The sequence below is a fragment of the Salvia miltiorrhiza genome, chromosome 5 (genome assembly GCF_028751815.1).
Source record: "Salvia miltiorrhiza cultivar Shanhuang (shh) chromosome 5, IMPLAD_Smil_shh, whole genome shotgun sequence".
NCBI lineage: Eukaryota > Viridiplantae > Streptophyta > Magnoliopsida > Lamiales > Lamiaceae > Salvia > Salvia miltiorrhiza.
Window position 1 is genome coordinate 48255843 of NC_080391.1, and position 25051 is coordinate 48280893.

The following is a 25051-nucleotide window of genomic DNA, read 5'->3' on the forward strand; positions in this document are numbered from 1 at the left end:
CTCGACTGAAGCCCTTACGTGCATCAGTTAAGTTCCAGCAACTTAACTGATAACTCCTTACTGAAGAGTTTTTAGTATCAGTCGTCAACCCTGTTTGGTCAAAACTCTTTTCAGTCAACAGGTGTCATAGTTTGCGTGTAAAGTTTCGTTTTGATCTCTATCTTGAGATCCCTCTGTTTTTAGAGGAAAGAAAAATAGCCCATAGGTGTATTCCCCCCCATACACCTATTCGAGACCCTCCGGACCTAACAAAGGGCTATGCGTTTAAGTCTGAAAAGCTTAGTTTGCATGTTATAAAGGGAAATAAAACTATCATGAAAGGTATTAGAAAACATAGCTTATATCATCTTTTGGCTTCCACTGTTGTTGGAAAATCTGAGCAAGTATCAAGTAGTGAATCTATGTTATGGCATGCTAGACTAGGACATGTTAGTGAAAGAGGGCTAATAGAACTTAAGAAACAAGGAGTTATTAGTGTCCATCATGATTGTTGAATTATAACGTGAGATTATATTCTAAATCGGCAGATTATCTGCACAAATGTGGAAGATGATGAAAAAGAGACTGTGGAGTATGCAAAAGAGAGTGATAATGGATTGTATTAGTGAGTACGTACATTAAAAATGATGATAGAATCTATTTATAGGATACATGGGCCGGATCGCGCAATGTACGTGTAACATGAAGACAGAGCTAAATCCAACGTGTCAGAATCTGTTAGCTTTTAGATCTTGATGACATCAGCATATATGAGCAGAGTTGTTTCCGAGCAGAATTCTCCTTTGATCTCTGTCTTCTATCACTTCTGGTCTACCTCCACGATGTTTGGGCAGAGCTACTGATACCCTCCGCGTACTCAACCTTATGCAGAGCTGTTGGTTGACTCCTCTGGGGATGTTCTTCCACGCGCTCAATTCGATGTCCCCTTCACTTGCGTGCACGTGTAATCTCAATTACTCACCTATTCAGCTCCTCATCAATGATATTAGCCTAAGTAATTGCGAAGCATGTATTTTAAGTAAAAGCAAGAAACTAGTCTATCCTGCTGTCAAACATATATCCATTGTGATTTGTGGGGGCCTTCAAAGACCACCACTATGGGTGGATGAAACTATTTCATATCACTGATTGATGAATACTCCAAAAAGGTATAGGTATATGTCATTAAAAATAAATTTGATGCTTTTGATAAGTTTGTTCAATGGTGCAGTGAAGTTGAAAATGAAAAGGACTGCAGAGTAAAGTGCTTGAGAACTGACAATGGCCTTAAGTTTATATCTGAAAATTTTAATGAATTCTTCAAAGCTAAAGGTATCAAGGGTCACTTAACAGTTCCTGAAAATCCAGAACAAAATGGAGTTGTGGAGAGAATGAATAGAACCTTACTAGAAACTAGAAAGAGTAAGGTGCATGTTTGCCAGTCTAGGATTGGCAGCTAGATTTTGGGGGGAAGTTGTCACTACTGCAACATATTTAATAAACAAATGCCCTTCTACTGTTTTAGATTTGAAGACTCCTAAAGAGAAATGGAATGGGAATCAAGCTAATTATTCATATTTAAGGAGTTTTGGCTGCGTTGCTTATGCTCATATTAGTAATGACAAATTAAGGACAAATTAGAGTTAAGGGCCTTGAAGTGTGTAATGATTGGTTATCCTACAGGAGTAAAATGTTATAAGCTATGGTGCATTTAGTCAGGAAAAGGGAAAGCTCTTGTTAGTAAGGATGTAATTTTCAAAGAAGAGGTAATGCCTTACAACAAGGAGACATCTGGTACTAAGCTCGAGGTGGAGTCCTCTGGAAAGAATACTGACTCAAATAGGCAGCAGAAGACCAGCAGTAAAACTGAAAGTATTGGAATCAAGAAGGAAGAAGGAAGCTATTCTGACACTCCAGAAAATGCTCTCAATAACTATCATTTAGCCAGAGATAGAGTCAGAAGGAAGATTAGACCACCAACTAGATTTGCTCAAGCTAATTAAATCTATTTTGCTCTTAACATTGCTGCGAACATAGCTTATCAAGAACCTAGGAGTTACAGAGAAGCTGTTACTTGTAAGGACAATAAATATTGGATTAAAACTATGGAAGAAGAGATTGAATCTCTGATGAAAAATAGAACTTAGAAGTTGGTGCCTAAGGTAAAGTCTAAAAAATGTGTAAGTTGCAAATGAATTTACAAAGGGAATGTAGAGGTTACTGGAAATACAGAAGTTATAAGATATAAGGTTAGACTTTTTGCTAGAGATTTTACACAATCGGAAGGGAAAGATTTTAATGAGATATTATCTCCTGTTGTAAAACATAGCTCCATTAGGATTCTCTTGTATCTAGTTACTCATTTAGGATTAGAGCTACATTAGTTAGATGTAAAGACAACCTTTAACTCAACCTAAAACTCTTCTAGATTGACTTGCAATAGCACAAGGACATCTTAGCAAGATAAGTTGACCCAAGTCGTCTCTCACGGAAGGCTAAGCAGGGCTTCAATCGTGTTACTCACAGAAAGCGGTAAATAACCTAAACACTCTAATCTGAAATTTGGGTCGGGCAAAACTCTCTATCCTTCTGAGCATAAAATAACCAACAAGAAAGTAACTCAACTAGCAAAGACATCATCAAACTTATGCAATCACGAATGTAGGATAACCAACCAATGATAAGCAACCAATGGAAAATAACTAGGGCATGAATGAACGATTTTCTAGATGATAATGATTGAACGATTTTCTAGATGACAATGATAATGATTCTCTCGAAGACGAAGAAGTCGTATTTCTGGGAAAAATACGATTTGAGGACGTTTGAGGCTTCAAACGAAGGCTTGAAGCTGACTGGTCTGTTCAGCTGCGATTTTGATGAATTCTTCTGAATTCTTCAGGTGCGGCGCTATTAAGACCTTCATTTCGGATTTTAGTTAATTGCCTTCGACTTTAAGGTGAGGGATTATATGCTTGTGGTTATATTCATGTATATTTTTATATGCTCTTATTTCATGTTTGATTATACTTGCTCAGCCATGTAGAAATACATGTTCAGAAAATCAGCCATGTAGAAATACATGTTCAGAAATTTAGCCATGTTGAAATACATGTTCAGGGGCTCTCAATTCGCCCATTAGATTATCAGTATATGTGTATGATAATGTGAATTATTTGCATGTTTAAGCGTATGTGAATATTTGCATGGTTTCTCACTGAGTATATTTTCAATATGCTCACCCCTTATCTTTTCAGTTTTGCAATTATGGAGTGGAGGTGGCCATGGAAGTCGAGAATGACTAGAGATTTAGTATTTCCATAGAAATTTAAGTTGAAACATGTTACTTTTTAGTTTATCATTTTATTTCATGTTACTACTTTAGTTTTGACAAGTTGATTTTAAATTGGTTTAAACTTTTATAATTCAAGAAATTTTATTTTTATCTATTAGTTTTCAAAGATTTTATATTGAAAAGTTTATGAAAATTGGGGTGATACAAAATCACAAGAAAGAAATCGATGAACGAATCACAACAATCATAAACAACAAGAGCATGAACATAAACCACAATTGCAATCTCAATAACTCAACCAACCAAATCAAATAACTTGATCAAGAACAAAACTTGTAAATGTAATTAATTAGGCAAATAAATGATAGAAAGAGGAAGAACAACCAAGGACATCAAGCAATTAAGCATGAATCAATCTCAATCATCAACTAACAAGTTCATCATTAAACCAAGAACAATCAACAATCATGAGATTGAAATCTGAAATGAGTTCTTACAATAAATCAAAAGAGCTTTAATCCAAAACAAAGTCTTCAAAGTAATCTTCGATCCGCGGATTCAACTAATGTTTTCAACGAGTTTAGAACTCTCAAAATCTAAGGAAAAATATGAAAAATCGCCTAAGGAGGCTGTAAGGTCGGAAGTGGGGGCGAAAACCCTAGAAAATGGGTTTTAAAACCCAAAAACGTAACTGCCAGATTCGCGCGGGCGGCGGCGCTGTAGAGTTACGACCTTTCACCAAATGCAAGCAGGCGAGCAACCACCGTGAGGCGGCGGTGGCCGCTCTAAAATCCTTCAAAACGGCCTCAAACACTTCCTGAAATGCCCGAGAACACCGACAACCTACAAGGACAACACAAGCGCACGAAAAGCAATTGAGCAAGTATAAAATGATACTAAAAAGCACAGAGCATGCTCGAAAGTGCACCAAAATTTCCACAAATGACGCCCAGAAATGGGATAAACAACTCTCCCACACTTAATCCTTTGCTTGTCCTCAAGCAACACCCACAACATCAAACGAAAAACCACTAGTGATCCTACTCACCAACAAATCTCAAACCTATCCAAGTCCCTCTATATATCTACATTCCCACGAAGTGTCCAAGGTTAAGGCTTTAATATACAACAACAAGATAATACAACTCAATCCGATCAGACACAGTTCTCCGCTAGGAGTGAATTTCTTAATGTAATCGCCTTTACAATCAAATCTCAATCTTTTTCTCTTTTTTTTTACGGTCTCATTATTTTTGTTCTTGACAAATAAGCCATATTTCACGAGATTACAACTTTTAGAGGTAATCCAAAATGCTCTCGCGTGGTTTTTCATGCTCATAATGAAACCATCAGAGGGGCAGAGACCCAGAGCTATCAAGAACTCAATAACAAACCATATTTCAGCAAGAGATAAGATATTAGGCAATTATAATGAAAACACTCCCCCTAGCATCTACCGGATAAATCACGTCAAGAGTTGCTCATCAGGGTGTTGCGTCCAAAACATTAAACTCATAACATTACTCAAGAATATAACTATCAAGATGAACGAGGACAATAACCAAAACCAACACAAATCCAGAATGACTAGCGAACCATCGTCAAAATCAAGGGTGTACTCCAAGACAAGTAAATAATAAGAGCAAAGGGACCATTTGCCTCAAATCAATAATCCATGCAAGCACAACAAGGGAACCATTCGCCCTAGAACAAACAGTCAACGACCAACGCAGCATACATGCGACACATACCATGCACCCCAACAAAACACACACACCCCCCTCCCACACTTAAAAACATGCACTGTCCCCAGGGCATAAAATCATGAAGAATATAGAACTTTCCTGGAACGAAGTGCAGCCAATGGATCCTCGGTGTAGTGTGAGGGTGGTAACACAAACCTACACAGTGAGCAACAGAAAACAAAACACAAAAACAACAAAAAGAGACAAAGCAAACAGAAGTAAAGAGGAAAACAAAATGTGTACAAGGAAAAGGGATAAGAAGTTGCTCACTGTGGCCCCGGAGGTGGGGGCGGGGGATGGTGGAACTGGTCACGATGTTGCAATGAGAATGCAGCCCACTGCGCCTCGAGCACCTGAAGACTGGTATCGTTATCGACCAGATGCTGGTTGTAGGAGGCAAAGCGGGCATCATACGCCGACACTTGCTCTCGCAAACGCGTCATGTCCCCAGCCATGGTGTTCACTTAGCCGTACATGTGGCCCATTTGCTGCTGCATCGGATTGACATAACCCTCCAATGTGTCAAGGTGCCCGTAAAAGTCGTCCATCCGGTTGTAAATCCCAGTCATGGTGTCTTGCACCTCATCAAAGCGCTGGTAGACTTCCTGCAAAACTGGCCAAATGGCTCATCAAAGTGAGTCTGAAACTGTGCAAAGGCATCAAAGGGCCCAGCGTGTGGATCATACGTGAAAGAGGACGATGGCATGGGCTCAACCTCAGCGTCTTCCTCCTCCTCATCCTCATCATCGGGCACAGAGCGAGATCTAGAAGAGTTTGCCCCAAGATTGCGGGTCTGCAGGTAGGTACGGACAAGGGGGCGCTAGGACTGGGGGAGGAGCTCTTGAAATCTCTCCCAAGCCTCATGAAAAGGCTCATCAACTCCTTGAATGAAGTTCATGATTTGAAATCTGATCTCTTGTGTCTTATGATTTGGGTAGTACTTCAGCATCGAACTTCTCACAAGCTTACCCCCAAGTGGTGATGGAGTTAGGCGGTAGAGATAGCAGCCAGGTCCTTGCCCGATCCTTAAGTTCATAAGGGAGGCACTTAAGCTTCAACTACTCTTCCGTAAGATCCAACAGCGGGAAGGTTTGCACTTGGGTGCAGAAATCACGAATGAACTGCAAGGCATCTTCATTGGGCATCCCATAGAAGAGAGGTAGTAAGCTTGAATCATTAGGTTTCAAGTTGTAATTCCTGACGGTGGTGGGAAGTACTATGGTCGAGGTGTTCGTGGCCCCTATGACCGACCGGGTGAAGTCTCCCATATACTGCACATTTCTGTCTGCCATGTCTTCTTGATCGTGAGTTGGTTGTACTTCTTCATCTTCTTGTTCACGATCTTCACCATTCTCTAACGGCTCTTCTAAATTAACTGAATTTGAATCCTCAAAGTCCTCCAGAGTGGAGTTGGACTCAACTTTCTCCTAAAAAACTTGTTCTTGAGTCACTGTTTCCAAAACTTCTCTCGAACTGAATTCGGACTCCTCCTCCAAGCTAGACAAGACCTTTCGAGGTCGGTGGATGTTGTCATAGTAAGGTGCTAACTTTCTCTTCAAGCTTCTGCAACCTTGTATACACAACACTAACAAACAAATCAAACGCACCGGAGGGAGAAAACAACCGAGTTAAAAGAAAGAAACAAAATAAACACAACAAACATATGTAACACAATCAAACGCCTAAAACCTTCCCAAGCAACGGTGCCAAAATTTGACTCAACCTAAAACGCTTCTAGATTGACTTGCAATAGCACAAGGACATCCTAGCAAGATAAGCTGACCTAAGTCGTCTCTCACGGAAGGCTAAGCAGGGCTTCAATCGTGTTACTCACAGAAAGCGGTAAATAACCTAAACACCCTAATCAAAAATTTGGGTCAGGCAAAATTCTCTATCCTTCTAGGCATAAAATAACCAACAAGAAAGTAACTCAACTAGCAAAAAGACATCATCAAACTTATGCAATCACGAATGTAGGATAAACAACCAACGATAAGCAACCAACGGAAAATAACTAGGGCATGAATGAACGATTTTCTAGATGACATTGATCTAACCAAATCACGGGAAAGAAATCGATGAACGAATCACAACAATCATAAACAACAAGAGCATGAACATAAACCACAATTGCAATTTCAATAACTCAACCAACCAAATCAAATAACTTGATCAAGAACAAAACTTTTAAATGTAATTAACTAGGCAAATAAATGATAGAAAGATGAAGAACAACCAAGGACATCAAGCAACTAAGCATGAATCAATCTCAATCATCAACTAGCAAGTTCATCATTAAACTAAGAACAATTAACAATCATGAGATAGAAATCTAAAATAAGTTCTTACAATAAATTGAAAGAGCTTTAATCCAAAACAAAGTTTTCAAAGTAATTCGATCCGCGGATTCAACTAATGCTTTCAATGAGTTTAGAACTCTCAAAATCTAAGGAAAAACATGAAAAATCGCCTAAGGAGGCTGTAGGGTCGGAAGTGGGGGCTGAAACCTTAGAAAATGGGTTTTAAAACCAAAAAATGTAACTGCCAGATTCGCGCGGGCGGCGGCCGCTCTACGGCACCGCCGCCTACGCCCTTCGCGACCTTTCACCAAATTCAAGCAGGCAAGTGGATCCGTGAGGCGGCGGTGGCCGCTCCAAAATCCTCCAAAACGGCCTCAAACACTTCCTGAAATGCCCGAGAACACCGACAACCTGCAAGGACAACACAAGCGCACGAAAAGCAATCGAGCAAGTATAAAATGATACTAAAAAGCACAAGGCATGCTCGAAAATGCACCAAAACATCCACAAATGACGCTCAGAAATGGGGTAAACAACCTTCTTAAATGGGGAACTAGAGGAGATTATCTACATGAGTCAACCAGAGGGTTTTGTTGTAGAAGGAAAAGAGTCTCAAGTATGTTTGCTAAGGAAGTGTTTGTATGGATTGAAACAAAGTCTTAGGCAGTGGAACAAGAGATTTGATGAATTTATGTTGAGCATTGGCTTTAAGAGATCCTTATATGACAGATGTGTTTATTTGAAAAGGGCTAAAGATGGTAGTTTGATTTACTTACTCTTATATGTGGATGACATGTTAGTGGCTAGTAAATCTATTACTAATGTAAATGAAGTTAAGAAAGCTCTAAGCACTGAGTTTGATATGAAAGATTTGGGGAAAGCAAGAAGGATTCTAGGAATGGATATAAACAAGTGTAAAGAAAAGGGTGAACTTATGTTACTGCAATCTAATTATATTTCTCAAAGTTCTCAGGAAATTCAATATGGATGAAGCAAGGACAACTAGCATTCCCTTAGCTCTTCATGTCAAATTATCTGAAGTTCAAAAGCCAAGCACTAAAGAAGAAGAAGCTGAGATGAGAAAGGTTCCATATGCTAATATTGTTGGTAGCATTATGTATGCTATGGTCTGCACCAGACCTGACTTAGCTCACTCTATCAGTGTGACTAGCAGGTTCATGGCAAATCCATGTAAGGCTCATTGGAAGGCTTTAAAGGTAATTCTCAAATATTTAAAGGCAACTTCAGATGTTGGTATTTTGTTCAAGAAGAAGAGTAATGCAGGTGATGAAGTGTTACTTGGGTATGTGGATTCTGATTATGCCACAAGTGTAGACACCAGAAAGTCACAAACATGTTATGTTTTCACCATGTTTGGCTATGCAGTTAGTTGGAAATCTATGTTATAGTCTGTAGTGGCTCTTTCAACTACTGAGGTTGAATATATGGATGTTATTGAAGCCATTAAGGAAGGTAGTTGGCTGAGAGCGATGATACATGCACTTGGCATATAACAAGAGTTTGCTTCTATATTTTGTGACAGTCAAAGTGCTATTCATTTGGTTAATTAAACATCAAGTGTTCCATGAATATTCTAAGCATATAGATGTTAGATTACATTTTGTGAGGGACATTGTGGAAAAAGGTGCTGTGAAGGTGATCAAAGTAGGAACATAAGATAATGTTGTTGATATGTTAACTAAGTCCCTACCAGTGATGAAGTTTAGATATTTCCTTGAGTTAATCAGAGTTTACTCTCTCAATAAGAGCTCTCTGGTTCAGTAATATTTTGTGGTGACTTTTTGAAACACAATTGCAGTTGAATGGTGAGCTATGTGGTCAAGGTGGAGAATGTGAAAAGTGACTTCATATTCACTCATGCAACAAGGGTCTAAGTGAAAATATCTAAAGCTGAAGAAGCTCTTTGCAAATAGCCAAGGAAAGCTGGCAAACCGTTACAACAGAATTCGGTTCAAGCAACAAACTTGCGAGCTGCGTGGAGCTCAAACCTTTAGTTAGTTTTATCCTATGTTTTGTATATATATTCTTGAGATAGTAGAATGTAAAGATTGATGTTCTTCAGCTGAAAAGAAAAAAGAGAAAATTATTGAAACAATAGCTAGAAGTTAGCTTGAGAGCTGTGTGTTTTCTTCTTTTGTTGTTGAAGTGTAATCTGCAATTCTTCTTGATTCTTAGTGAAATGTTCGTAGCTGTGCTTCCGTCGATGTAGATCCTTTGAGATCAAACCACGTAAAATCTTTGAGTCTTGATTGTGTATTCTTTATTTGCGTTCAAACTCTTTCTTCTCGTTTTGAAATTCATGAGTGTTTGAGAAAGTTTAGTGAGGTGTTTGAGTGGATCTTGTGTTCTTGTTTATAGGTGTTGATTTAATGTATCATATGGCTGATATTTACATGGAGGAGGAAAATTCTTATCCGGGTTCGAATTCTAAAATGAGCGAAAAGTTTACTAATTTTTTTAATATCATTATTCAACACTATATATTGCATTATTCATCACAATATATTGGTTTATTCATTAGTCTTACATCTCACGAGAAATAGCAATCTCACTAGAACCTAAGTAAATGTTGAGAAATATTTTAAGCTCTTGGATTACCAAGAATTGCGGTGAATCATCACCTTGATGGATGAATGTCGCACTCGAATTCGAATTTCATAAATGATAGTTATTCTTCGGAGTGTAGTTAATTTCACGTTGAATATCAGTACAATGTTCTTAGTTCTCACGATTTAAATGCATTTAGTACAGTGCTCTTAGTTATCCCGATAAAATGTACTAGTTTTTTCTCTAACAAAACTCATATTCATATTTCATACTCCTTTCATTATGAAAATGCATACTCATTTGAGAATGATACAAATTTTAAGAAACTCGTTAAGTAAGTGTTGTGAATGAAAGAAAAATCCACTTTTATTGTAATAGTAAAGTGATAGGTGAGTATATTGTGAGTCGAATTAGATTGAGACCTACAATGATAAGTATGGTAAATAAGAGATAATATTGAGTGTATTAATTAATGAGTTGTGTGAGATATATTTACCAAAAAAAAAAGAAAATATGTATTTCAGGAACAGAACCAAAAAAGAAACTTTGAGTATGCATTATTACTCTCTTCGTCCACCAAAACTATGACATTTTTCATTTTGGCGTCCATAAAAACTATGACACTTTTCTTTTTAGGATATACCCCCACATATTTTTTACACTTACAAATACTCATTATTTTTTTATTTAAAAAAATCATATGGTCACACTTAATTCAATTTCAACCACTCATTTCATACAATGATGTAACTCTTTCTCCACTACATAGAATTCACTATATATTGATTACAACCTATGCCAAACAAAATTACTATAGTTTTCATGAATATATAAAGGTATATAAAAAACAAAATTTACGTATATCAATTATTTTTTTTGTGAACAAATTTTGACCTCTCTCTTCCCAAATCTTTTGTTGTTTTTTCGCAATATTCTACCCACCCACTGTATTTCAACATTTTGTGTTCTACTTAATAAATCAAACTTTCTCTTTCACTTAATAAACAAAACATCAACAAATTTATTTTCTCTACCCTAATTACATCCACAAATTTCAAAAAATTTCTTTAACCTAATTATAAAATCAAAAAATCCTCAATATTTGAAACTGTTTTCATCACCCTCTTATCTTTTTTAGTTGATTCCACCACCATCTTGGCCGACCAGCCTCTAACGTCACTCATCGTTCGCTCATCAAACTCTGATGTATATTCAATTGCTTTTTGCTAATCCAACCGCACTTACTCAATTGATTCCACAATTGTTTCTTTTCACAATAAAAAATTTGAATTAACATTTTAACCTTTGGCGGGGCCAGAGAGAGGGCAGTGGGCCACTTTGACTTGCCCCTCGAGGGGAGGGATTTTCTAAAAGACTATTGGTATTTTACCAATATTATTATTGTGTTGAACTATTTTACATTGTGATTGACATGCAAGTTTTAAAATTAAATCCACATATTTTAAAATATGTGGGTACATTGTTTCCACCTTTGTGTGGGTAATGGTCTCGTTTGCGTCCAGTTATTTTTCCTTTTTTATGTGGCATAGAGGTCTCGTTTGTGTGCAGCTTACTTATTTGATTATATATTAGATACCTTTGTAATTAAAATAAAAAAAAAATAGAATCACTCAATTTAGAAGTACCGTTTAGATAATTGTATCGACCCACTCAATTTAAAAAAAATAAAAATAGAATCACTCAATTTAAAAGTACCGTTTAAATAAAAAAAATAAAAATAGAATCACTCAATTTAAAAATATTATACCTTTGCAGCTTACTTATTTGACTTGGGCTTATATTAGGTGGGTTTTTGGAGAAATTTGGGCTTTAGCAGTATGTTATTAAATTAACGGCCCAAAACCTAAGAAACTACAACTAATACACATTAATTTGGCATATTATGATGGTTCCTACTATAAAGACAAAGTTCCACGCACATTTGGTTTGACCGTAAATATCAATTTTCATGTTTCTACAATTCATTATTGAAATTTAATGATTGTGAACCGTAAATAGTGGAGTGTATGTTGATATGTGAAGACTGCAAATGATATCTAAACTAGTACGTCCATCCATGCGATGCAAGACAAAATTGAATTAAACGATATGTTTAAATAAATAAATAAATATAAATATTGAACAGAAACAAAATATAACAAATGCAAAATATGGTTTAAATTTATAAATGCAATTTTCAATTGTGTATAAAGTGTAATGATAATTATAGTTATTAAATTATTTTAAATTATTTGATAATGAATATTAATAGTACACGTTATTATTATAGAGAATTTCACATAATAATAATAAATAAATATTTTTCATACATAAACATAAACAAAAAGTTATAAAATTTTAACAAAGAAAAAGAAAATAAAGTATTTTAAAATTTTAATAACCTATTCATTTTAAATTCATTTTTAATGATTTTTATACCATATTAAAGATCTTCTGCCGAACTTAAATTAAGATGCACATTGAATGTTTTTTCATAAAATAAATTTGACGATGTTTAGAAAAGAATTAAAATTATAAATAAAAAGAGAACAAAATAGTAAAAAAAAAAAATGATAGGAGAAGGGAGAGAAAAAGTGGAGAGAGAAAACTCCTCTTTTATATATTATATATAGATAAGAGAATCAATCATTTCATAATATTCTTTTGTGAGAGGACGTCCATGTTATTGCCTTATTGATCGGAAAGTAGATTACAAACTAGTAACATAAAAAATAAAATAAAAAAAGAGAGTAAGTTTTAGATAAAATAGATAATATTAATTTATTTATAAAATTTAAACTATTAAATAAGTCCATTTACAAATACTCCCTCTGTCCAAGAAATAAATTCCTATTTTTCTTTTTGGGACGTCCCCCAAATAAGTTCCTCGTTTTTTCTTTCCATTTTTGGACAATTACTCCACCACTAATAATACTTTATTTATTTTTACTTTTCACCACTCTCAATACTAATTATAACATATTTTTCTCCACTATCAATACACTTTATCAATTTTCCTTAAAACCCGTGTCGTCCCTAAAGAGGAACTTATTTCAGGGTCGGAGGGAGTAGAAAGAAAATTTACAACTTGGGCCATGTTTAGGTCTTTATGTATCACGGTTGAAAAACCGTTGTTATATTTGGAAAAACAATTCCCTTCCTTTGAAATGGCAAGCACACTTAAATTATATACATTTGTAGGAAGATTATACTCCCCTGTGCACCAATTTGTGTCCTAATTTTCATTTTGGTCCGTCCATCAATTCGTGCCCTACCTATTTTTAGTAACTATTTTCTTAACAAATAAATCATTTTTTCTTAAAAGTTGTGCCATTTTCTCCACTCAACAAATAAACTGTTGGGGATGAATCCGATAATTACGAAAGTGACGTCAGTCACGTCTGGATCGACGGGCACTAGCAACCTAAAACCACAAGCAATATTAGAGCCCTCTGATAAACACCGGTGGGGGTGTTGATAAAAGGGCCTCCGACGCTCAAGTCAATGAATTGATAGAAATAACAAACGTAAGTAACTTAATGAAATAATAGACACTAAAAAAAAGATAGTAATAAGAGTGTTATCCGCAGGATCAGGGTGTCCCGATGGTCAGAATTAGAGCTAATAAGCGATGTGGAATAAGGGACAACAGATGTTCGGGCGGCTAGCGGGGCTAGTCGGGCGATCGGAACCCTAGAGTGTTGTGAGCGTGGAGACAGAATGTGACAGCGGGGAATGCGAGAGAGAATGAGAGCGATAGATCGTGTGCGAGTGCAATAGTGGTTATGAGTGATTGTGGATGACCTCTTTCATTAGTGAGTTAGAATATATACATGACGGACCTACGGGGAGGCGGCTAGGGTTAGGATTTTGCTGGAATATCGGTTCATTGCAATCCTAGTAGTTCCAACATCTTAGGAAACGATCTCCTGCGACTTTCGTTTGACTTAGTCGTCAAGTAACTGCCGCGTTATAGAGTTTTATTTGATGGACTCACGTATCCCCCGTGTGTGGATTTTACTCTGGTCTCATTCCATCAATTGGGGTATGAGCCGTTTCATCAGGTAAAGCCGTAGGCCCACATAATTTTTTCTTATTGGACTTATACGAATTTTGTCCACTACATAAACAATACACTTTTTTTAAAAATTCGTGCCCCTCCCCTAAGACACGAATTGGTGGACGGAGGGAGTAATATTGATTTGTTTTTTATAAAAAAAAATGTGAATGAAATTACTGAAATTCAAAACCTATCCAATATTTCATAAATATATAAATTGACCACATACACTACATATATTAAATAAATAAGTATACATCGGTGTATAATTTGTCAAACAATAACTACTACTACTATTATTATTATTATTAAAAAATAAACAACGATTACTGTCACTACAAAAAAATCGTTGATTACCGACGGCGAAATGCCGTCGGTAACAAAAGACGGCCGCCGGTAACTAGTGTTACCGGCGGCGATAACGGCGGCAAGATCCCGCCGCTAAACGGTTCGTCGGCAACGACAATAACGGCGGCGAATATCCGCCGTCGGCAGTTAACGGCGGCGATGCCGCCGGAATTGTTGCCGTTAAACGGCGGAGCAAAGCCGGAGAACTAGCGGCGGCATCCACCGCCGCTAGTTACCGAGGGCGATTATGCCGTCGGTAGAGAGCCATTATTGGGCGGCTGCTCCAGATTTGGAGGATCTTGATAATTACTAGGTCCAGCATGGTCATGCACCATCCTTTCGTAGTTATTATATAATCCATCATCCTCATTCATTATAGCATGTTCTCTCGGCATATACAGCGGTGCTTCCCCGTGACAAACCCAAACTTTGTAATTCAGGACAAATCCACGCCTACTAACATGTTTTCTGACCGTAGGTACATCTAAATACGCTTGATTCTTGCACTTCTTACACGGGCACCTAATGTTACCTTGTCCATCTGTGTACGCCGTTTGATTGAACGCCCACTCAAGGAAAAACTCAAGCCCCGTTTCAAATGCAGTACGATCATTGTATCTCGCGTACATCTACATACGATTATCACTCATTCTTGCAAATTCTAATTGAAAAAAATAAATAAAATATAATAAATTACTTGAAATCTAACAAAATTTCGAGAGCATAACCCCACTATCCTAACTACCAAGTGCTCGACTCTACCAGCAACTATAGTGACCATAGTGGTCCTAATTTACTAAGCCTATACTATGTCTACCCGGCCCCCCAATGTCGAAGCAATAATACAATACAAATAAAAGCAATAAAAATCATGGTAATTAAATTAAAAACAATCATTTGTTGGGAGAAGATCCTTAAGAAATAATCAATTTCTATCCCAAAGGGAGAAGATCCTTAAGAAATTGATTAAATCTATCCCACAATATATATATATATATATATATATATATATATATATATATATATATATATATAATATAACATTTCATAAACACATAGCACATAACATTTAATTTAACAAAATTATCCAACATATATAAATTATTCTAACAAACAACTTAAACTAATTGATTAAAATTAATATAATTTAAAATTAATCATGCTTCATAATTTAAAATTAAACTAACAACATATATTAAATGGATTAATATAATTTAAAATTAATCATGCTTCATATAATTTAGTTATAAACAAAATCAATTATAAATTAATTAACTATATATAACAAATAAATCTATTTAATTAATTATAATTAAATACATAAATAAATTCATAATTAAATAATTAAATAAATAAATAAGATAGCGTACGGTGGTGGTTTCCGGTGGGTGTCGTGAAGAAGGCGGTGAAACGAGGTCGTCGAACTACAATAAATAATATAAGTGAAAATTATATAATTATATATATATAATTAAAATTAATGAGATATATATATATATATATATATATATATAGATCTAGAGAGAGAGAGAGTTACCTGCTGGGTCGGCGGCGGCGGAAGAGCAGCAGCGGAAGCAGGGGAGGGGGGGTTTATTTTCTGTTCGTGTATCACGGTTGCGGCGCAGAAACTGAAAAAAGTATTGGTGCGTCGTTTTACACCAAAAATATCCGGCAGTCAGCCGGTATGCCCACACTGCGCAGACAGCAGTAAGCAAGATCGTCTCCCAAAGGACTGGCGAGAATTTATCTAATTAAAGTCTGCAAGTAACCCACGAAATTTTGAGAATAAAATATAGAAAATACTAAACTTAAAATTAAATAAATAAAATCCAAATAAACCAATTTTTCCAATAGCTAAAAGATGAATAAAAATTCCAACAATTAATAGAATAATTCCAGCAATCAATTAAGTCCACCCTAGCTCAATTATTCCGATCATGGATGCAAAAATAACTTTAAATCATGCAAACAAACCAGTTATAATCACCGAAGACGCTTCTGATGTGATCTTATTTCTCCTTAATTATTCGGTAACCAGGAAGACGCTTCACTAATTACTACCCTAATCGACTGACAACCGTAAGAGACGCTCTATAGGTTTAATGAGCCGACAGCATTAATATCTAGAGAAACCCGATTCAAAACCAATAAACTCTGACGCAGGATTATTGAATTAAGACTGCTTTTCCCTTGACCCTGATGTGTCAATTTACCACTAATCAAACCTAAACCACAATTACGGATGGCCGGTTCAATTGGCTATATAATTCATTCTAACCCAATAAATATTTGCAACTATCTAATGGATTAAAACAATTAATATTATTAAACATGGAGAATCGCAGATGCAAGCATAAAATAAAGTATAAGAACAATTAGATCTCACAGAATAATTTCGCTAGTGCTTCCCTAATCGATGCCGAAATAAACGAATTTAGCTAGAAAACATAATTAAATAACAAAAGAAATAAATAAATAAATTGCAAGAAAAAGATGAAAGAAATAAAACTTGAATGAGAGCTCCAAGTTTCGTCCCCGCTGCTCTGCCTCAAAATTGCCTTCTGTTATGTGTTGTTCTGAGGTGATGGTGGGTTCATTACAAGCTGCTGCCATGCCTTCTATTTATAGGCAAAATGAGGGGGGAGCTTTCCGCATTTGTTGATGGTGGTAGATGGCAGCGCCATTTTTGAATGGCACCAACTTGCCAACTTTTGACCAACATACTATTAACTAAAGTGGCGCATGAAAAGCTCTTTATCAAAACAACTAACTTTATTTAATCTAACTTAAATGGCGCATGGGCCCAAACTAACAAACTAACTAACCAAAACTAAAACTTAAACAAAAAGTGGCGCTGCATAGCCCACAAAATAATAAATCAAGTGCAGCCCAATTTCTCTCAGTTTTTCGCCACTTTAGCAATTCCAAATAGCTCAAATTTCAGCTTGTAAATGTTCTGCTCAACAATTTCTCCATCCTTCATAACTTCCAGCTTTCAAAATTCTTCTCAAAATCATGTCTTTTCTTCAAAACCTATTAAATATCATCAAAATTCATATAAGGCCAGAATCATATCCTAAAGATGATATTTAACATGAATTAAGCACAAGAATCATACTAAAATCCCCCAAATAAATGCGTATAAATACGTCCAATCAAATCCCCCCACACTTAAACAAAGCTCGCCCTCGAGCACCAAAAAGAACAAAACGACAGGGAAGGAACAAAAGAAGACTCAAAACAGCAAAAACAAAGCTTTGGCAACAATATGATAGATAATACTCAAAGTCTTGATCAAGATACAATTATCCACAAACCACTAACCATGCTCTTGCTCAGAAAATTATGCCATGTTCTTCATTCAAGTCAAAATTGTGCAAATTCAATCCTGCCTCACCAAGTTCACTCAATTTCTCTCAAAAGACAAATATGGACAGAATAGATTCACACAATTCACAACTTCATGCCTTCAAACACAGCTTGCCGTTATGTCACTATCTCCACCAAAATATGGAACCAATGCACAAATCAAAAGGTCTTGCATTTTGGTTGTAATGGGGCTTGGGTGCGTATAGGTGGGATAAACAAGGAAAAGGGATCAAAAAGGCTCAATATATGACTGAAAACATGCAACACACCAGACCTTCCATCAATAAAACTCTAGAGTAGCTCCTTAACATATCCACAATCCTCAAAAAGTATGCATCAACTCTAACATATACATATAGGGCATAAACATGAATGAATGTATACACAATAGGCCCTTTATTTCCTTTGCACTTTTGCACTTTTTTTTTTTAATAATGTTTTTTTTTTTTAATAATAATAATTTTTTTTTTTTTTTTTTTAAAACTGCATATATATCCCCAATAACTTAATGAATCATCACTCAACACACTAAAATGATAGGAATACTCATTTCTCATCTCGTCATAACCTAATGCATTCACATGTTTTCAAGGGACAAAAGCAGGTTAAAATAGGCTAAGGCTCAATATATGTGAGTTTTCATCAAACAAAAAGGAGCAAATTAGGCACAAACGGGCTCACTAAGGGAATAGTGAAGTTTCGGATAATATGTTCAGGCCAAAATAATGGTTATTCCTAAATGCCTTAATCATTTTCATGCATTAAATTCTCAAACTCAGTCTTGACTATGGCAACAGGGCAAACCAGAAATTCGGCATTGAAGTTCGAATCAATCACTCATCAAAGAAACAATTAGAGCTAGTCATGTGTGCTCATTATGGCTCAATCCTCACAATTTAGTAGGTTTCAAGTAATTTTGATCAAATTTTGCACGTTTTTCTCATACTAGAACACCTACAAACATATGCATAATTCCATCACAAGAGCAACAGCCTATCATACCAAATCCAATATCCTAATTTCAACTCTTCACATCATCAATCATAAAAATTGCCAAAGGACTCGAAACTGACAAGAAAACCAACATAGCAACAAAGCAAAGACACACAAAACAAAGACACCCCCCCCACACTTGGACAACACAATGTCCTCATTGTGTGAGAGTATGACAGACCAAAACAGAAACAACAGCAGACAACTAAAAGAAATCAAAAGCTTCAAAAACGAAAAGCAAAAAGAAAGAAACTTCCCTGAAATGGAATCATGTAGGTGGATGAGGGGCTGAAGCTTCCGGCGATGAGGAATGGGCCACCGGAAAGGGTAGAGGCGCCGGCAGAGGACTCGTACTCGGTGTACGCAGAGGTGGGCGGGCGTTCGAAACTGCAGCAGCGGCGGAATGGATGGGGGAAACCAAATTGAGGAAATTTTGACTTTAGTAAAAAAACCTAGTTCCAGAATTTGCACCTTGGCCCCCAACTTTTCAGAAACTGGAGGGCAACCCCCAAACCTGCGAAATTGACCAAAACACACCCCAAGCTTTTTTTTTTTTAATTTTTTTTTTAATAATAATATTTTTTTTAATATATATATATATATATATTTTTAAGAGAGAAAAAACGAAAATAAACAAAACAAGGGCAAGAAAAATCGGGTTGCCTCCCGATGAGCGCCTTTGTTTAACGTCCTTGGCTGGACAGAAAAGAAGTTCATAATCCTTAGACGATGGTTGGAGACGTCAGGCTGAGAGCATTGAACGACTCCATCTCGACTCCAGCATAGTATGGCTTGAGTAATTGTCCATTAACCTTAAAACACTTTCGTGTTTCGAGGCTTTGGATTTCCACAGCTCCATGAGGACTCACACTAACAACTTCAAACGGGCCCAACCAACGAGATTTCAATTTTCCTGGCATAATCCTTAAGCGTGCGTTAAACAAGAGAACCTTCTGCCCAACTTCAAAGGATTTCCTTCGAATGTATTTGTCATGTAGAAATTTGGTTCGTTCCTTGTAACGACTTGCATGATCATACGCCTCCAATCGAATCTCCTCTAATTCTTGCAGTTGAAATTTCCGCTCTTTGCCAACAACTTTCTCATCTAAACAGAATTCCTTCACGGCCCAAAAAGCTTTATGCTCCATCTCAACTGGTAGATGACATTGCTTCCCAAAAATCAGCCTGTACGGAGACATACCAATCGGTGACTTGAATGCAGTGCGGTATGCCCATACCGCATCGTCCAGTCTCAAACTCCAATCCTTTCGTCTCGGGTTGACTGTTTTCTCAAGGATGCTCTTGATTTCTCGATTAGAAACTTCAGCCTGACCGTTGGATTGGGGATGATATGCCGTGGCAACTCGATGGTGGACTCCATATTTCTTGAAAAGTGCTTCCAAAGTGCGGTTGCAAAAATGGGTTCCTTGATCGCTAATGATGGCACGGGGCACGCCAAATCTGTTAAAAATATTAGCTTTAAGGAACCCTGCAACAACTTTAGAGTCATTAGTGCGGGTGGCCTTCACTTCCACCCACTTCGAAACATAATCAACAGCCAAAAGAATGTAAGAATTTCCAAAAGAACTAGGAAACGGCCCCATAAAATCCATTCCCCAAACGTCAAAGATTTCACAAACCAAAATAGGGACTTGAGGCATTTCATTGCGAGAAGAGATATTACCTGTTCTTTGGCACTTGTCACAATTTTTGCAGAAATTGTAAGAATCCTTAAAAATAGTTTCCCAATAAAAACCACAATCAAGAATCTTACGTGCTGTTCGTTTGGGACCAAAGTGACCTCCACAAGCATGAGCATGGCAAAAATTCAAAATGGAATGAATCTCCTCATCAGGGATGCAACGTCGTATCACTTGATCCGCACAGGTCTTCCACAAATAAGGATCATCCCATATGAAGTATTTTGCTTGGCTCCTCAACTTATTCTTACGGGCTGTCTCCATTCCCTTAGGAAAAACTCCAGCAGTTAGAAAATTAACCAAATCAGCATACCAAGGAGTGTTACCGTCGATGTGCAGCAGCTGTTCGTCTGGAAAGTCGTCTGGTATGGGCATACCGTCCGACACAGTCTGCAGTCTGCTCAAATGGTCAGCTACCAAGTTCTCGGCTCCCTTTTTATCTTTAATCTCCAAGTCAAATTCCTGCAAAAGCAGAATCCAACGGATCAAGCGAGGCTTAGATTCTTTTTTAGAGAGCAAATACTTAAGAGCTGCATGGTCAGAATAAACAACAACTTTAGAGCCAATCAAATAAGATCTAAATTTTTCACAAGCAAAAACGATGGCTAAAAGCTCCTTCTCCGTGGTTGTGTAATTGCATTGAGCCGGGTTGAGAGTTTTGGAAGCATAGTAAATCACATGGCTCTCTTTCCCAACTTTCTGCCCTAGCACTGCTCCAACGGCGTAGTCGCTTGCATCGCACATGATTTCAAAAGGCTCTCCCCAAATTGGTGGTTGAATGATGGGGGCAGAAGTGAGTCTACTCTTCAACAAATCAAAGGCCTCCTTGCACTTGTCATTGAACACAAAAGACACATCTTGATGAAGCAACCTAGTGAGAGGTTGAGCAGTCTTTGCAAAGTCTTTTATGAAACGCCTATAAAAACCTGCATGGCCTAAGAAAGCACGAATCTCTTTCACATTAGAAGGATAAGGTAACTTAACAATCAAATCAATTTTCGCCTTATCAACTTCTACTCCTCTTGCAGAAATCACATGCCCAAGAACAATCCCCTCTCTCACCATGAAATGACATTTCTCAAAGTTCAACACCAAATTAGTGTCGACACATCTCTGCAAAACTTGTTCAAGATTAGTCAAACAATGGTCAAAAGAGTCTCCATGCACAGTAAAATCATCCATGAAAATTTCTATGCAACTCTCAATCATGTCAGAAAATAGACTCATCATACAACGCTGAAAAGTACCAGGAGCATTACATAATCCAAACGGCATACGACGCCATGCAAAAGTGCCAAAAGGACAAGTAAAAGTGGTTTTCTCTTGATCTTCCTGAGCTACAAAAATTTGAAAATATCCAGAGTAGCCATCAAGAAAACAAAAGAATTCCTTACCAGCCAATCGCTCAAGCATCTCATCAATGAAAGGTAATGGAAAATGATCTTTCCTAGTAGCATTATTCAACTTCCTAAAATCAATGCACATACGCCAACCAGTTTGCAACCTCATGGGAATCAACTCATTCTTCTCATTCTTAACCAATTGAAAACCAGACTTCTTAGGAACCACATGAACAGGACTGACCCATGTACTATCAGAAATCGGATAAATAATCCCTAGATCAAGCAATTTAAGAATTTCTTTAAGCACAACTTCTTTCATGACAGGGTTCAATTTTCTTTGAGGATCCCTAGACGGCTTACTATTAGGCTCAAGTAAGATTCTATGCATGCAAGTAGAGGGACTAATACCTTTGATATCGGCTATAGTCCATCCAATGGCAGATTTATGCATCTTAAGAAGACTTACCAACCTTACCTCTTGTTCTGCACTGAGTTCATTGCTGATGATCACTGGCAGCGTGTCATCCTCTCCTAAAAACACATATTTCAGATGCTGGGGCAGTACCTTCAAGTCCAGCTTCGGTGGCTTCACAACAGAGGGCAAAATTGGTTCTGTGCTGGTCGGTATGGGCATCCTGCTCGACAGGTGCCGAACTGGAATTTCCTCCGTTGAGTACAGCTGCGTGATAATCTCTCTAATGGCTTCATTCTCCTCAGTTTTGGAGTTCTCTTCAGTTAGGGAACTGAAAATAACATGCTCAAGCTCATCCTCCCTGAAATTCTCAACAAATTCCTCAACCAAATGGTCAATAACATCAATCATGAACACAGATTCAGGATCCTCAACATGCTTCATAGCCTCAAAAATATTAAATGTGACAACATCTCCATCAAATTCAAGGCTAAGCATTCCACTATCCACATCAATTTTTGCTTTAGCAGTTTTCATGAATGGTCTCCCTAAAAGAATCAAGGATTGCTTAGCAGAATCATCCATATCAACAATATAAAAATCCACAGGAAAAATCAAATCATTGACCTTGACAAGGACATCCTCAACAACACCTTCGGGATATGCAGTAGACCTATCAGCTAACTGAATGATAATACGAGTGTCTTTCAAAGGTCCTAATTGCAAATCCTTATACACAGAATAAGGCATGACATTTATGGATGCTCCTAAATCTAGCATGGCTCTCTCAACAGTCTTATTACCTATAATGCATGGAATAGTGAACATACCAGGATCTCGACACTTTTGGGGCAATTTTCTTTGCAGAACAGCAGAAACATTCTCACTCACTCGAATTCTCGCATCATTCCCAAACTTCATTTTCTTAGAGCATAACTCTTTTAAAAACTTTGCGTACCTGGGAACTTGCTTAATTGCATCAAGCAAGGGCAAGTTTATTTCTACCTTCTTGAAGATTTCCAGAATATCCTTCTCTTCTTCAATTCTCTTGTTCTGAGCCAACCTAGAAGGAAAAGGTGGTGCAGTCAGTGATTGAGGAATTGAAACCTTAGGTTTTCCACTTACCTTAGAAGAGCTAGGCTCGGTGGATTCTGGTGACTTTTCACTAATTGCATCGTCCTTGGCTTCATCGGGCTTATCTTTGTTCTGCTGCTTAGGTTGTGGCTCAGCTAGAATTCTCCCACTTCTTGTAGTTACTGCACTTGCATTTTCCTTGGGATTCATCTCCGTGACAGAAGGAAGTCGGCCTTGATTCGCCTGCAGCTTGTTCACCTGAGTGGCTAACTGCGTGATTTGTGTGCCCATATTACTCAACGCTGCCTGAGTTTCATGCTGGAACGCCTGCTGACTTTGCACCAAATTCTTCACAATTTCACTGCTCTGGGCGAGGCTCTTCATGATATCGCTCATATTGGGTGCAGAACTCGGTGCAGGACGTGCGGTATGGGCATACTGTCCAGCTTGCGGCGGATTCGGCGCGTACATCCCTGGTTCCTGCTGTCTCCACCTAAAATTTGGGTGGTTTCTCCACCCTGGATTGTAGGTGTTGGAAAAAGGGTCGTTTCGCCTTTGCCTTTGTGCGTTCATCTCTTGCTCATCAGCGGATCCCATGCACGCTTGCTCAGTATTATTATCCTGCAGAGATGGACATGCATCAGTAGGATGATTATTTTCAAAGCAAATTCCACATTGAACGTGTTGAGTTTTAGAGACAGCAAGTCCTCTAACTAAAGAGGTGAGAGCATCAATTCTCTCGTTCATGTTGGAATCTTCTACTTTCTGCACTGGCCTATAACGATCATCATCCTCATCCTCATATTGTTGGCCATTTGAAACCATGTCAACGATGAGTTGCTTTGCTTCGTCCAAAGTTTTATTGGTCAAGCTTCCACCACAAGCAGCGTCAACAATTTTCCTATCAAAAGAAGACATACCACGATAAAAATAGTTAGTAAGCAATTGGTAGTCAGAAAATCCATGATCAGGACACTTGCGACACAGCTGTTGGAATCTCTCCCAATAATCGGCTAGACTCTCCGCCTTCTTCTGTTTAATGCTGCTAATGGCCATTCTCAAATTTGCAGCTCTGGACTCAGGAAAGAATTTTTGCAAAAATTGTTCTTCTAAATCACCCCAAGTTCTAATCGAACCAGGAGGAAGATCAAAAAGCCAATCTCTTGCTCTACCCTGCAAAGTATGAGAAAAAGTCAATAGCCTCAAATTATTTTCAGTAAAACCATGAGGGCGTAGAGTTGAGCAAACTAGATCAAATTCAGCCAGATGCTTGTGTGCACTCTCTCCAGGTAAATCACCGAATTTGGGTAGCACTTGAATGAAACCAGGCCGTATTTCAGCGTTGCCATTAATGGCAGGAAGGACAATGCATAAAGGGCGATTGCTTCTATGACGGCTTAACTCTCTGATCAGTTGAGGTGGTTCCTGTCGAGGATCAACGATCTCTCTATCGTTCTCCTCATCCCTATTATTACGGTCACCCATTGGATCTTCAATTTCTTCTTGATCCTCAAGACTCGGTGGAGCAGAATTGGATCTCTTTTTCCACTCCTTAGCTTGCTTCTTCAACTTTCGTGCGGTCTTCTCGATTTCTGGATCAAAAACTAATACGCCTGTACGAGAAGAACGGGGCATAAACTTAAAAATAAAATAACTAAAAATAAAAGACAGACTGAAATCAGTAAAATCCTGCTCAATCCCCGGCAACGGCGCCAAAATTTGGTGCGTCGTTTTACACCAAAAATATCCGGCAGTCAGCCGGTATGCCCACACTGCGCAGACAGCAGTAAGCAAGATCGTCTCCCAAAGGACTGGCGAGAATTTCTCTAATTAAAGTCTGCAAGTAACCCACGAAATTTTGAGAA

General features: G+C 37.6%; 1 protein-coding gene across 1 annotated transcript; it reads right to left on the bottom strand.

The window, feature by feature from the left end:
- Positions 1-18121: 18121 nt before the first annotated feature.
- LOC130987106 (uncharacterized) lies at positions 18122-24821 on the bottom strand. Its single transcript, XM_057910727.1, has 2 exons — positions 23886-24821; positions 18122-23807 (listed from the first exon to the last, which is right to left on the bottom strand). Exons 1-2 carry the CDS (start codon positions 24819-24821, stop codon positions 19380-19382), a joined length of 5364 nt encoding a protein of 1787 aa, XP_057766710.1. The 3' UTR covers positions 18122-19379.
- Positions 24822-25051: the final 230 nt, after the last annotated feature.